At 38.5% G+C, this 12,580-nt stretch overlaps 1 protein-coding gene across 2 annotated transcripts in view; it reads right to left on the reverse strand.

Annotated features, from left to right (window-relative positions):
- sl (small wing phospholipase C gamma 1) overlaps positions 1-12,580 on the reverse strand; it is an 89,052-nt gene that overhangs the window by 32,848 nt on the left and 43,624 nt on the right. For both annotated transcript variants that reach the window (XM_075673482.1, XM_075673483.1), the window contains exons 21-24: positions 12,017-12,083; positions 5,231-5,388; positions 4,334-4,430; positions 4,147-4,237 (exon numbers count right to left, since the gene is read on the reverse strand). In XM_075673482.1, coding sequence (XP_075529597.1) covers positions 4,147-4,237; positions 4,334-4,430; positions 5,231-5,388; positions 12,017-12,083 — 413 coding nt within the window. The remainder of the gene's footprint in view (positions 1-4,146; positions 4,238-4,333; positions 4,431-5,230; positions 5,389-12,016; positions 12,084-12,580) is intronic.

Below are 12,580 nucleotides of genomic sequence, written 5' to 3' on the forward strand. Positions count from 1 at the left end.
GTGGCGAGGCTACCTTATTGCCGAAAAGTACAGCCCAGAGGGCCCTACATGCCTAATTTGTTGATTTATATGTCTTTTCATATGCTATTTAGTTTAACAGTAACAATCGAAAGAATGTGTGGTAGCTTTTAAGGAGTTCCCATGACAACGCATTCTTATGGCAGTGTTACCGATGCTTTCTGGTATGATTTAGTAACAAAATGTGCAGATCAGCTATGAATGGATTAGGGCTTGTTGACAAACTTATCAGTGTGTGGATTGCATATGGAAGCTGCATGCTCTAGAAGAGGTCAAACATTTGAAGTGTTGATTTCCTTGATTTGAAGGAGTGCATTTAAAATTTCTTTTAAGGAAGTTGAACATATTGCAGTTCTTTAGGTACTGATCTAATTAACTTTTCTTTATCTTTTGGGCTTACACAAGTAGTTGATGGCGCAACAAGACAGAAGGCACTTTTTGACCTGGAGTTTATTAGTTCAGACTTTGTTGACAAGCTGTCCGAGCGTGAAATTACTGACGGAATTTCAGATCACAAGGCAGTGTTTATATCGCTAAACTGCACAATCTGCAAACCGCATGCCAAAATTCACACTTTTTTCTACTCTAATCACTCTGATGACACATCTATTCTTGAAGTTTTATGAGAAGGTTTCACATCACTTTGCACACTCACTAAAGATTGTGACGTGAATACACTAGTTTGCCAATTTCAAAACATTACAGAGCTGTGTATTCAACGCTTTGTTCCATTAAAAAGTAAGAAAAAAAAATTGTGCCATCCCTTGGATGGCTAGAGAAATTTTGCAATTATCACGCCACGTTAGAAGACTGAGACATTCAAAACACTGTAATGACCCTGATGCCACTGCTAGATTCATATCTGCCAAAGAGGAACTAAATTTGAAAATGAATATGGCCAAAGATTTTTTCTTTCATGTCAAGCTTCCGGGATTGCTAATAATCCTCGGAAGTTCTGGTGTTCTATCATGCCTGCTACTGATTCTTCATCTTCATTTACTATCACTGATGAAAGTGTAACTGATGCTGAGCTCATCTCCAATGCATTCAATGAATGGTTCCGTTCTGTGTACACAACCGATTCTCATGTATACCCTGTTTTTGATAATGATTCATATTTTTATATTTCTCATATTACAGTTAATGTCAATGGCATACTTAATTTGATTTTAAATTCAGACACAAAAAAGTCTAGTGGCTCTGATGGTATTCCGACTCATTTTTACTTTGCTATTCACAATAGACATCACGCTATCTTGAAATTCTATTCAGTAAGGCTCTAGAAACAGGAATCCTTCCTTCATCGTGGAAACTTGCAAGAGAAATACCCTTGTATAAAACAGGTTAACAAGACTGACGTAATGGATTATAGACTAATATCTTTAACTTCCCACTCGTGCAAAATGGTGGAACATTTTATTTACAAACACATAACAGATTTTTTTAGTCTAACAACATTCTAACCAATGTTCAGCATGGCTTTAGATGTGTTTTCAGTACTATCACACAGTTAACCGACTTCACCCATGACATTTCTTATTAATTATATCTCGGTAAACAGATTGATGCAATCTTCATTGATCTTCCCCCTAAAAATTTGTATTCATTACTTCATTCTCACCTTTTGTAAAAATTAAATTCAGAACTAAAATATTCCCATCTGTTCGATTGGATTGCCAGTTTCCTTTCTAACCGGTCCCAATACACCGACTTTAGTTCTGCAAGGTCATCCATCCTTGAAGTAGGCTCTGAGGTTCCTCAAGGATCAGTCCTGGGTCCTTTACTGTTTTTAATTTATGTCAATGACCTCCAAAAAAATGTTTCTTCCAGCATTCATCTTTATGCTGATGATTGCGTCTTATACGTGATTGACTCTGCGACTAGTTATAAGCGATTGAACGATTCCTTTGTCTCTTTCAGTGATTAGTGTGAAAAATGGAAAATGAACATTAATTTTTAAAAACTGGTTGTTTTGTCCTTCAAGAAAAGAGCGGCACCTGTAATTGCAACATATTCCTTGAATGGATCATTTTTTACCGGAGTTCGACAATATAAATACCTTGGCGTAACATTTACTCACAACCTCTTGCGGACTACACACATTGACTAAACATATTCAAAGGTCCTAAAACAACTTGGATACCTACGTCATACTATGCAGAAAGCTCCGAAGGCTACTAAACTCTTAATGTATACAACTCTCGTTCGCCTCATTATCAATTATGCCGCCACAGTGGGTCACACTATAACTAAAATAACATAAACTAGAAGCAGTTCAGAAAAAGCTGTCCACTTCATTTTTCACCGTTATGACTGCTATTCTTCACCCTCATCTGGCCTCCTTATGCTGAAACTAACATTTTCAGTACGTCATGATGTGGAGTCATTAAAATTTTTGCACAACATAATTAACATGTGCTATCATACTTCAAACACAGCTTGTATATCTTTCACCAAGCCTTCTTGCATGTGTAGCTTCCACGAGCTTAATCTTCACCTTTTCTATGTGTGTAGAAATACTTTTAAGTACAGCTTCTTTGCCTGCACTATAAATGTATGGAATTCCTTACCTGGCTGCCTTCGTTCACTCCCAATAAGCGAATTCTAAAGTGCTCTCCATGAAAACCAGTATGTGTAACTGCTTAAATTAAGTTTAGTTTATGCTTTATGTGTACGAATTTCACTGTTTCACTGCTTCTAAGAACAGAAGAAAATGATTTTCCAGCTCTTTGACAGCCATACAAATACAGCTGCAAATGCTGTAAGAGTCATTGTTGATTTCAATTTATTTTTTGTTCACCACAGTATTAACCCACTCCTGCAATAGCCCTCCTATGAGGCTGCAGAATGTACAAATAAATAAATAAATAAATAAATAAATAAATAAATAAATAAATAAATAAATAAATAAATATTATCTTCTGCTGCAAAGTTTCAGATTGCAGAAATGTTCAATATATCATGAAAAATGGGGCAACTTAAAAGGAAGCTCGGGTGTTTTTATCTAAATACATGTAAAAGGAGAATTCGTTTTTCTTGGCAACCACTGCACCAAATTTGATGAGGTTTGTTGCATTTAAAAGAAAAACTTCAAAACTGATGACTGTTGGTTTCGAATTTTTGATTTAGGCAATCAATTTTTAATCAAAACTGACAAAAATCACAAAAAAATTTTTAGAAAGCAAAACTATCAAGTTTACAACTTCAAGTATCAAGTTTACAAAGGACGACGCAACGAGCTATGGAAAGAAGAATAATAGGTGTAACGTTAAGGGATAAGAAAATAGCTGATTGGGTGAGGGAACAAACGCGAGTTAATGACATCTTAGTTGAAATCAAGAAAAAGAAATGGGCATGGGTAGGACACGTAATGAGGAGGGAAGATAACCGATGGTCATTAAGAGTTACGGAATGGATTCCAAGGGAAGGGAAGCGTAGCAGAGGGCGGCAGAAAGTTAGGTGGGCGGAGGAGATTAAGAAGTTTGCAGGGACAACATGGCCACAATTAGTACATGACCGGGGTAGTTGGAGAAGTATGGGAGAGGCCTTTGCCCTGCAGTTGGCGTAACCAGGCTGATGATGATGATGATGAACTCGGCAATGAAAAATGATATCACAATTATGTGAATAGCATCTAATAGTACATCTAAAGCGGAGAAAATTGATATTTTACACATGAATTTAAAGAAATCTAGTAATATGGAAATACAGCTTTTGCAGAACCTTTCAAAACAACGTAACGAATTCACATCAGTATAAATTGGCATATTGAAGTTGTCTGCTTTGAATGATCTAATGGTTGCCGTTTACAGAACCACTATATATGTTCTTAATGCAGAGCTATTAATGTGTAAGCTTCGTGCTTCTATTTTTTCGAACTTTCAAATTTTTGAAAATTCCTTTAACAAAATTCAGGCCCTAAATAGAAATTATTCTTCCAACAGTCGCTAGAATTTACCTTTCTCTCTCAAATGCAACAAATTTAATTGATATCAGTCCAGGGGTTATCTCAGAAAAGCGTTTCTGCATTTTACGTGTATTTGAATAGGCTGCGTCGGAGTTGGGCCCGAGCTAAAGCTTCCTCTTAATACAGGCACACAGCACGGCACAACTGTTCAATAGAAAGGATATTTGAGGAAGAAAGAGCAGTGCTGAGGACTCATCCATTTCTCAACTTTCGTTTCTGGAAATGATGACATTTCTGTGAAGTTCCCAATCCCTAATAGAGGAGAAAAAGTGGAATGATGAATCAACCAAACTACTAAGATTGTTAAGTTTAACATAGCATTGTAAATGACACACCTATCTTACTTACTTTCAGGACAGAACTGCACAGATCTGCAATAGATTATGAGATTGGATAATTCCTTAGCAAGCCTCAAGCTTCGCTCCATTTCCCTTCTTTGCTGGATCTATACAAAAAAGAATAAACATGAGCAAGATATATATATTTTTCTATATGCATAACACAATTCGGCCAAGTGCTTTGGCCAGCTATCTCCGCCTTGAATAGCCAGCCCTAAAGAGGCACACTTTGCAATTTTTCTTCACTTAAATAATAATTGATCAAATGTTATTTTGTGTGCCCAGGAACAACCAAAGATATAAATACTGGCGCACAGAGAAACAAAATAAAATAAAAAATAAAGATAAAATGGTAAAGCAATTACACCAAAAGTTGCAGGATAAAAAATTGAATAAGAAACAAAAAAAGCTCAGGATAAATAGGTGCATAAAGAGCAGCAATCAAGCAATAGCAAAATTACACGCAATATATATTACACACATATGGAAGGATAGAGAAACCATGAGAAGACAGGAGTGGAGTGTAACTAAAAAGAAAGCTCAAGTGCAAAGCTCGGAACAGAAAAAAGACAATACGTTTTGAAAGACACCAAGATGGAGGAAATGAGAGTTATATAGGCTTTGCATTCTGTGGAGAGGCATGCACCTGCTGAAAGAGGCAGGAATGTGGAAGGGTCTACGTTCCCTGGTAATCTTTTGCGGAACCCGTAGTGAAAGAGAAGCTAGCAGATCTGTGAATGTAATAATTCCATGAATGATTGTAATAATAATAATAATAATAATAATAATAATAATAATAATAATAATAATAATAATAATAATAATAATAATACAAAATGATACACAAAAGCCATGCAGGGCTTAGTGCATGAAAGGAATGGGGGATTGTATGCTTGATGGCGCTGACCATGTCGTTGGCAGACTGAGCAGTCTCTCGAATCTTGAGCACCCAATCTTGCATCTCTTCCCTGGAAGGAGCAGCTATCTCAATGGGCATTAGTTGGGTCGGTGACACAATGCGGAACACCCATTCTCGTCCCCTGCCTGGCCAACTCTGTAGAATATCTGAAAAGTGAAACAAACACCCATTAAGCCTTTCACGGTCAATGACGTAAATATACGGCACCGCGAACAAGTCTGAAAATGGTCGATGCCGTATATTATGGTGCTGTCTGTACATTTAAAAAGCGCGCCAATTTCCTAACTTTTTCTTTTCTGTCATGTGCTGCCACTATGTGGGGATACAGGGAATTTTTTTCGCGCGCCTCCCTTTCTCGGTTTTCGTTGCATGGTTTGTTTTAGCTCTAGTTTGCCCCCGCGCGTCTATATACTACCGTTCACGCATTGGCGAGCGCGCGCGTGTGGGCGGCCGTTTGGATTTTCTTTCGCGGGCGGTTTCAGCTTTTTGCGTTTGCAAATGTGATGGCTATCTCGTTACTAATCGCTCAAAGGGCGACCGCTTGTTTCTCGCTCGTTTAGTGCTCACAGGAGTGCGCATAGGAAGGATGCCGCCGTGCATGCGTTTCCGTTTCTTTTCTTTTTTTTTAAGACTCGCGAAAACTAATTGCCCTAGCTGGTTGGCGATAAGATGAAGATTAGCGGAAGTTTGTCACACGTGTTTCTTTTTTTGATGGGCACACAACCAAACAGTTTTCTTGAGTGCGCACACCTACGCAGTTCGATTATGTTATGGACGTATGTATTGGTGTAAGAGCAGAAACATTTGAGACTTGAGCAATATTCTCGTGTGCGGATCTTCAAAGCCCTGAACTATGTGCATAAAAATGTATAACATTTTTAATTCTGATAAGATTATTTCCTTTTTTATTGTTGTTATTCATGAACGAAGAGTACATATATACCAATGCAAAATATATTTTCCTCACTTTACGGTCACCCTAGAAAAATTACGGTAATTTTTTTTTCGAAATAAGTCCCCCCCAAGAAGAATTGGAATCTGCAGCAAAAAAAATTGACCCCGAGTGGTCGCATGTGGCGAAAAAAATCGACCCTCCAAGGGTTAAGAGAAGCTAAGCTGTTTGTCCATTTCAAGGCAAGATAATTTTGCACTGCATGAATTCAGTGCACCACATGAAAGCCAAGCCCAACAGTCAACAAAAATGACAAAATTAAGCAGGGCATGCCACACTTCATATTTGTTAAAACCGCAAAGCATATAAAGATGAAAACATTATTGTACAATTTCCAACTACAAAAATATGGTTCATTTATGTTTCACACGAGGTACGAGAGTGATGTCTTTGTTTCCACTGAATACTTACAGATACCATATCAAAATGGTGTAGTAGCAGCAGGTAGAATTTTCGAAGTTGAGCTGTGGTAAATTATTAAACTAGAAGACAAATTTTTCCCTTCCCTAGTCACTATGTTTCTCATTCACTGTAAATGACCTTCTGTTAGCGATTTCAGTAAAATGAGAAATTCTGACATTAATTTTGGGACACTAAATTTAACGAGATGAGAGGAAAATGTTATGGCAGTAAAAGTGAGCCCTATGCGGGCAACATGTTTTAAGTTTTAACACTAAGTTTTCAAGACGGTCGGCATTGGGGGGCCCAGTCTTTGAGCTCAGTAAACTGTTACCCTGTCAGCCTAGCACAGTGGCCACACATATTCAATCAGTCTTGTGAGAGCTTTTGCATATGAGCCATGACTGCGTGCTGTGGTGTATATTTCATTAAAACACATTTTTGTTGACAATCTGACTCTGGAGCCTTCTCTGCACCGCATTGAGGAGCTGTCGTTGTGCTGCCAAGCGGAGGTAAGCTAAGTCTTACTCGTACAAATTTTGCACAATAACTTTTATGAAGTCTGACTCATATGCACATTCCATTACCTATTTTAAATTGCCAGCAACAAGTTGCATTTGTCGATTTTATTTTCTAAGGCCATCCTGACACAAAGATCAGTAGAGGATCTTGCCCTGGATGAGAATGTCAAAAAGTTACAGCCTTTGGTATGTGGTACCAAGCTACCAATTGGTAAATTGTTTTTGTTTTTTCTTCTATTTTTCATAAAAGTTACAAATTTGATGCCTAGACGATACATATTACAAATCATAAATTGTCTACATGAGTGTACAAAAAAGAACACATAAAAGGGCTAAGAATTATTAGCTTGCATACAGTATATAGATGACACAGTGCCTTAAGAATATACTGTATGTACTCACATAAGAGCTGTACTTTTTTTTTGCAATCTTCACCAGATGTGGCTCTTACACGGGGGTAGGCCACTGCAGTCTAATTTTTCTAACCGTGTGTAATATTCTTGATTTCTTTGTGCAAAAAAGAAGACGCGAGGGCTGCTGTTTTCATAATGCATATATATTTGTTCAGGCAAGCACATCACGCATCTGGTGCTGGGTGCAAGAGGTATTTGAGGACATAATGATGACTTCAGTAATAGCATCAACATTTCAGACAAGATTCAGTAAACTCATTCCAAGTATCTTTTTTTGCATTTCTTTTGCTGCTTTTTTTATAAGACTATAATGAAATTATTGATTGAATTCGAGTTCAATAGTGCCTATGCGCTCAGATCACATAGTGCACGTTGATGTTGGGCAGTGCTTTCACAACAGCAGGCTTTAGCAAGCTTTTATCGTGGCTGTTTGTTAGTCTTTCTCTCAGTGATACCCATCATATATAGCAGCGTGCAGGCTTAGGTATTTGGAGCTAGGACGCCACACTGAGGGTGACATGGTCATTGAAGTTTGCAACCAAACGTTCTTGGGTGGCAAAGCAACTGTGTGTGCATGCAAATCCATAACTTAGGACTGGCACCTAATAAAATCGAGGAAAGGAAGCTTGATTTTTTATTCTACCATGTGAAGCTGATCGGCAGTGGCCATAATTGGCTTTTCAGGGTTCTCAGTCATCGTGACCTCCAACTGCTAGAGAAATTTACCCGCCTGAATGACATCTGACCACTGACAGTGCTTAAATGTCTTTGTCACAGATGAGAATTGGCCACGAACTCTTATCTCACCCAAAAAAACAAACCAATTCGTGACATTCAAGGAGGTGGTGATCTCCAAGTCGCTGTGGTCGGCGTGCAAGCTGACTAGTGGAATGTACTGCTTCATCTCCAATGTCTGACTGAAGGCCATTACCCTGGAACAAATGTACTAGATAGGTGACCGAGCGGTTGGTGTAGGCGATGTTAAGTGCCTAGATAGATGGAACAAGAATGTTAATGTCTATGGCGATTCAAAGTCGCATCCTAAAATACTTTGTGCACCCCGTATAGTCCTCACTACTGTCGCAATCACCGTTGCTCAGATTCAGTTCAATAGCACACTAATGGATACAGTCGTTCCTCAGTGCCCTTCATGGCATTACATATGACTTCGACATCAAAGCTTTTCACAACACTGTCCGAAGACCGCGCACGGCACACACATGCAATCCAAGAGCATGCACACAAGCTGCGATGCTCTCTTCAATTTTTGAATTCTTGTATTTCAACTTTTCTTTTTTTGAGGGAGGGAGCTACCAAGTAGGTGGTGCAGCCCTTACAAGAGTGCAGCTCTTATTCGAGTATATAAGGTATATGATGCGGTCCCTCAGGCCTGTGACTTGAGCAGTTAAGGGGAGATGCTCTTCAGAAAAGCTTTTATTTATTACAATGGACACTCCAAGGAAATTTTTGCTGTAGTCGTCGCCGTGAGGTTTCGCATATATTATTGTGATAGCAACTATATGGACACTCCAAGCAAATTTTTGCCGTCATCAGTGTTGCTGTGAGGTTCCGTTTATATTTAGGTATATGTATGCTATGTGACACATGGTATATGAAGGTTATATTGCCACACCATTCTATCACTAAAGTTAACTGCAGTGGTTGCTTAGTGGCTATGGTGTTAGGCTGCTAAGCATGAGGTTGCGGGATCAAATCCCAGCCATGGAGGCCGCATCTTGACGGAGGTGAGATGCGAAAACACGTGTGCACTGAAATTTAGGTGCACATTAAAAACCTCGGGTGGTCCAAATGATTCCAGAGTCCCCCACTCATAATCAGATCGTGGTTTTGGCACGTAAAACCCCATAACTTAATTTTTTTTTTGTCACTAAGGTTGCTCATACCAAGTCTTACATTCTTGACAAAACGATTGCTCAGAATTTTAAGAATGGCAGCCCACAAACAAATGTGATGAAACAAAACACAGAATTTTAAGAATGGCAACCCACAAACAAATGTTATGAAACAGAACACCGGCAGCACATGCCTTTTATTTTAAATCTTCTCAGACTTAGATTTTAGAAGTGCGAAACAATAACAAAGCTCAAACCTGAAAATTACGTAATTTTAATGGTGCGGCTGTGCACTACCTTTGGGATCAGCCTAGGCAAGAGGTTTGGAACTTACCTGATACAAAAAGTGGTGGCAAAGTCGCTAAGAAAGACGTTGGCCTTAATAAATAAACATAAATGAAATTGTGAGATGGCAGGATTCAAACAGAGGACCCCTAGCACAACAGCTCGCTGTTACTTAGTCACTTTACTTCAATTGAAATTGCCACTACAGCTACAAGCCTTACACTTTGCGTAATATCCTAGCATGTTGCTATCACATTCAATGTTTCCCGCTTATGGCAAAACTGTGATAATTTTATTATTAGTACTAAAGGTTTGAAAATTCAGCCAATTACAGAGGTTTTTATGCACATTTCAAATATGTCGTTATGTTTTGTGTGGCTGTCGTAGTTTTTGAGTTATGTGATACACAATGGCAAAATATAGTAATCTTTGCAACCACTTTTTTATCTACTAAAATTTCACAAAAAGCATCGTGCCGTAGCTTATTTAGCTCTTTGTAGATCGCAGAGTGCCAATATCTAGCCAGACAGAGTACAATTACTGGAACTATGCAAAAAAATTTGGACACTTCAACCGATTGCATTTTTCACAATTCCCTGATTTATATAACCTCATACTTTTGCAACTACTGGCGGGAGATATTGCAATTTCAAGTAGATATCAGTATTCAACTTATCTTCAAAAGTATGTATGCCAGATTTTGTTAGTATAAGACAAATATAAGCATACAAGGTTATTTTCGTGAAGTTGTGAAAAAAATTTGTGAAAAGCTTTTTGTGAAAACTTAATAGACAAAAGCTGTCCACAAGATCACTATATTTTGTCATCGTGTAGAATGTAACTGAAGAACTATAGCAGCTAGAGAAAAACAAATTAAATATTTATAATCTGCTTGAAAAGCTATATAATTGGGTGTATTTTCAAATCTCTAGTACAAATACTCAAGAAAAGCTTTTCGAGGAGCATCTCCCCTTAAAGAGGCACTAAAGTCAAATACCAAGTCGACGTGAACTGTTAAAATACCATTTCATAAACCTCACAGCGCTTGTTTCGTATCAAGAAATGACTTAGCTTATGAGAAAATTGCATCCAAAGGGTCTGCATACCCCAAGCAGGGAGTGGTGACATTGCCTAAGCCATCACCGCCCTATAGTACTTCCGTTGGCGAATAAAACGACGCCCAAAAGACGATCCTACAGTTTTCTGCGCAAAACACAAATGCGTGGCCTTGAAGAAATCGACTCAAAACAGCATTGGATTCACCGGTACTGCTGCTCTTGGTCTTGGACCATTCGGGAATCACATGACATCACATAGACATGGCATTCTCTTATACTTGCGGTTTGTGCAAGTATTGCCAGCCAACAAAACCAGTGCAGCACTATGCAATAATGAAGCTACTGAAATGCGAAAGTGCAGGTGGCACAGAGTGCAGGAAATGAAACCGCCTGCATTTTTGTCAAGTGTGACATCAAAGAGCTCCTTTTTCTAAAAATCAAATAAAACTTGACAATTAGCATTTTCTTTCATCTTATAATGCAATACAATTATCTTTTTATTACGCTTGGTTGAGTACTATAATGACAGAATTATAATGAGGAGTGCATTCGTCATCGGGCTGGTAGTTGAATGTCCCGGGGGAGTATTTAAATCATGCCCTGCATTTACCTCATTTTGTTGATAACAAATGCTCTGTTCACGATAATATTGATGCCTTAGATGTCGTTGAGCACTAACCTGTCATTTTAGCTTCACTTATTAATTGCCTTAAGTGTTCCTTTCAGGAGTTTTTGAGTTACTGTGGCTTCAGCATAGGCATCCGCCAATTGCACTTCACAGCATTTATTTACATGCCAGTATGTTATGCTTTTTCTTTCTTTTTATACCATTAATCAACTGCTTAAACTTATTATATTTTCCAGTGTATAACTAAGTTTTTTCACCTTGAATTTCAGGCTGTTTGACTCGTGTCTCTTGATCACCAGCTCCTAAACACTTTATGAAAGCAATGAGAGCTCATGAAGATGGATGCAATTTCACATTGCTTAAAGTGTACTTTCAATAACCACCTGCACCATTGTTTATCCGGTCCACAGATTGTCCAGTGTCAGGTCTACTGGAACATGTACGGCTGCAAAGCGGCACAAAGCCTCTAAAGCAACAATTAAGATGTCTCCTGTTGTGCACAGCCTTTCACTCTGCCATTGAATATTAAAAAGACACATCTATACACGGCTGCAACTTATACACCAGTTTACTGGACATGGAAATAATGGTAGCCAACATCTCAAAGGAACAGAAGTGTTGACACAACTACACAACCACAGCAGTCCCCAGCGCAAGGTACTTACCTACTGTACACCCAGCAATGTCAATGCTTCCTTTCTGCAATGTACCTAAGGGCATTGCATCTCCAGACTAGAAAGTGAACAAAAAAAGAAAAGAAAAAAGAAAGGACATTGTAGACAGGCATAAAATGATCAAAACATTCAGAATACACTTACAGTGATGGTCCAGCAAATTTAGTATTTGGAGCAATTTTGGAGCGGAAAGAAATGTAGTTGTGGAGCAGTTAAGGAGCAGAAAAATTGATCTCTTTGAAACTCTTGCAGTAGTAGAGCAGTAATCTGTAGCCATTTGGTTCAGCTTGCTATAACTGTGCAATCAGTAAGCGCTGCTCGACAGTAATGCAAGACACAAAGCCAGCAGCATCCAATGAAGCTTATCTTCCTGTAGACATTATACCATGCACGGTATGATGTAAATTATTTCGATAGGCAAGGAACTTAAACAATGAAATCAACCTTTGTAGGTTAACGAGAACAAAGATATGCGCCTGGTTGTAAGATGGACATAAAATTACAAATCATCATCAGCAGCAGCAGCCTGTTTTATGTCCACTGCAGGACGAAGGC

This window comes from Dermacentor variabilis, chromosome 1, assembly GCF_050947875.1.
Source record: "Dermacentor variabilis isolate Ectoservices chromosome 1, ASM5094787v1, whole genome shotgun sequence".
Classification (NCBI taxonomy): domain Eukaryota; kingdom Metazoa; phylum Arthropoda; class Arachnida; order Ixodida; family Ixodidae; genus Dermacentor; species Dermacentor variabilis.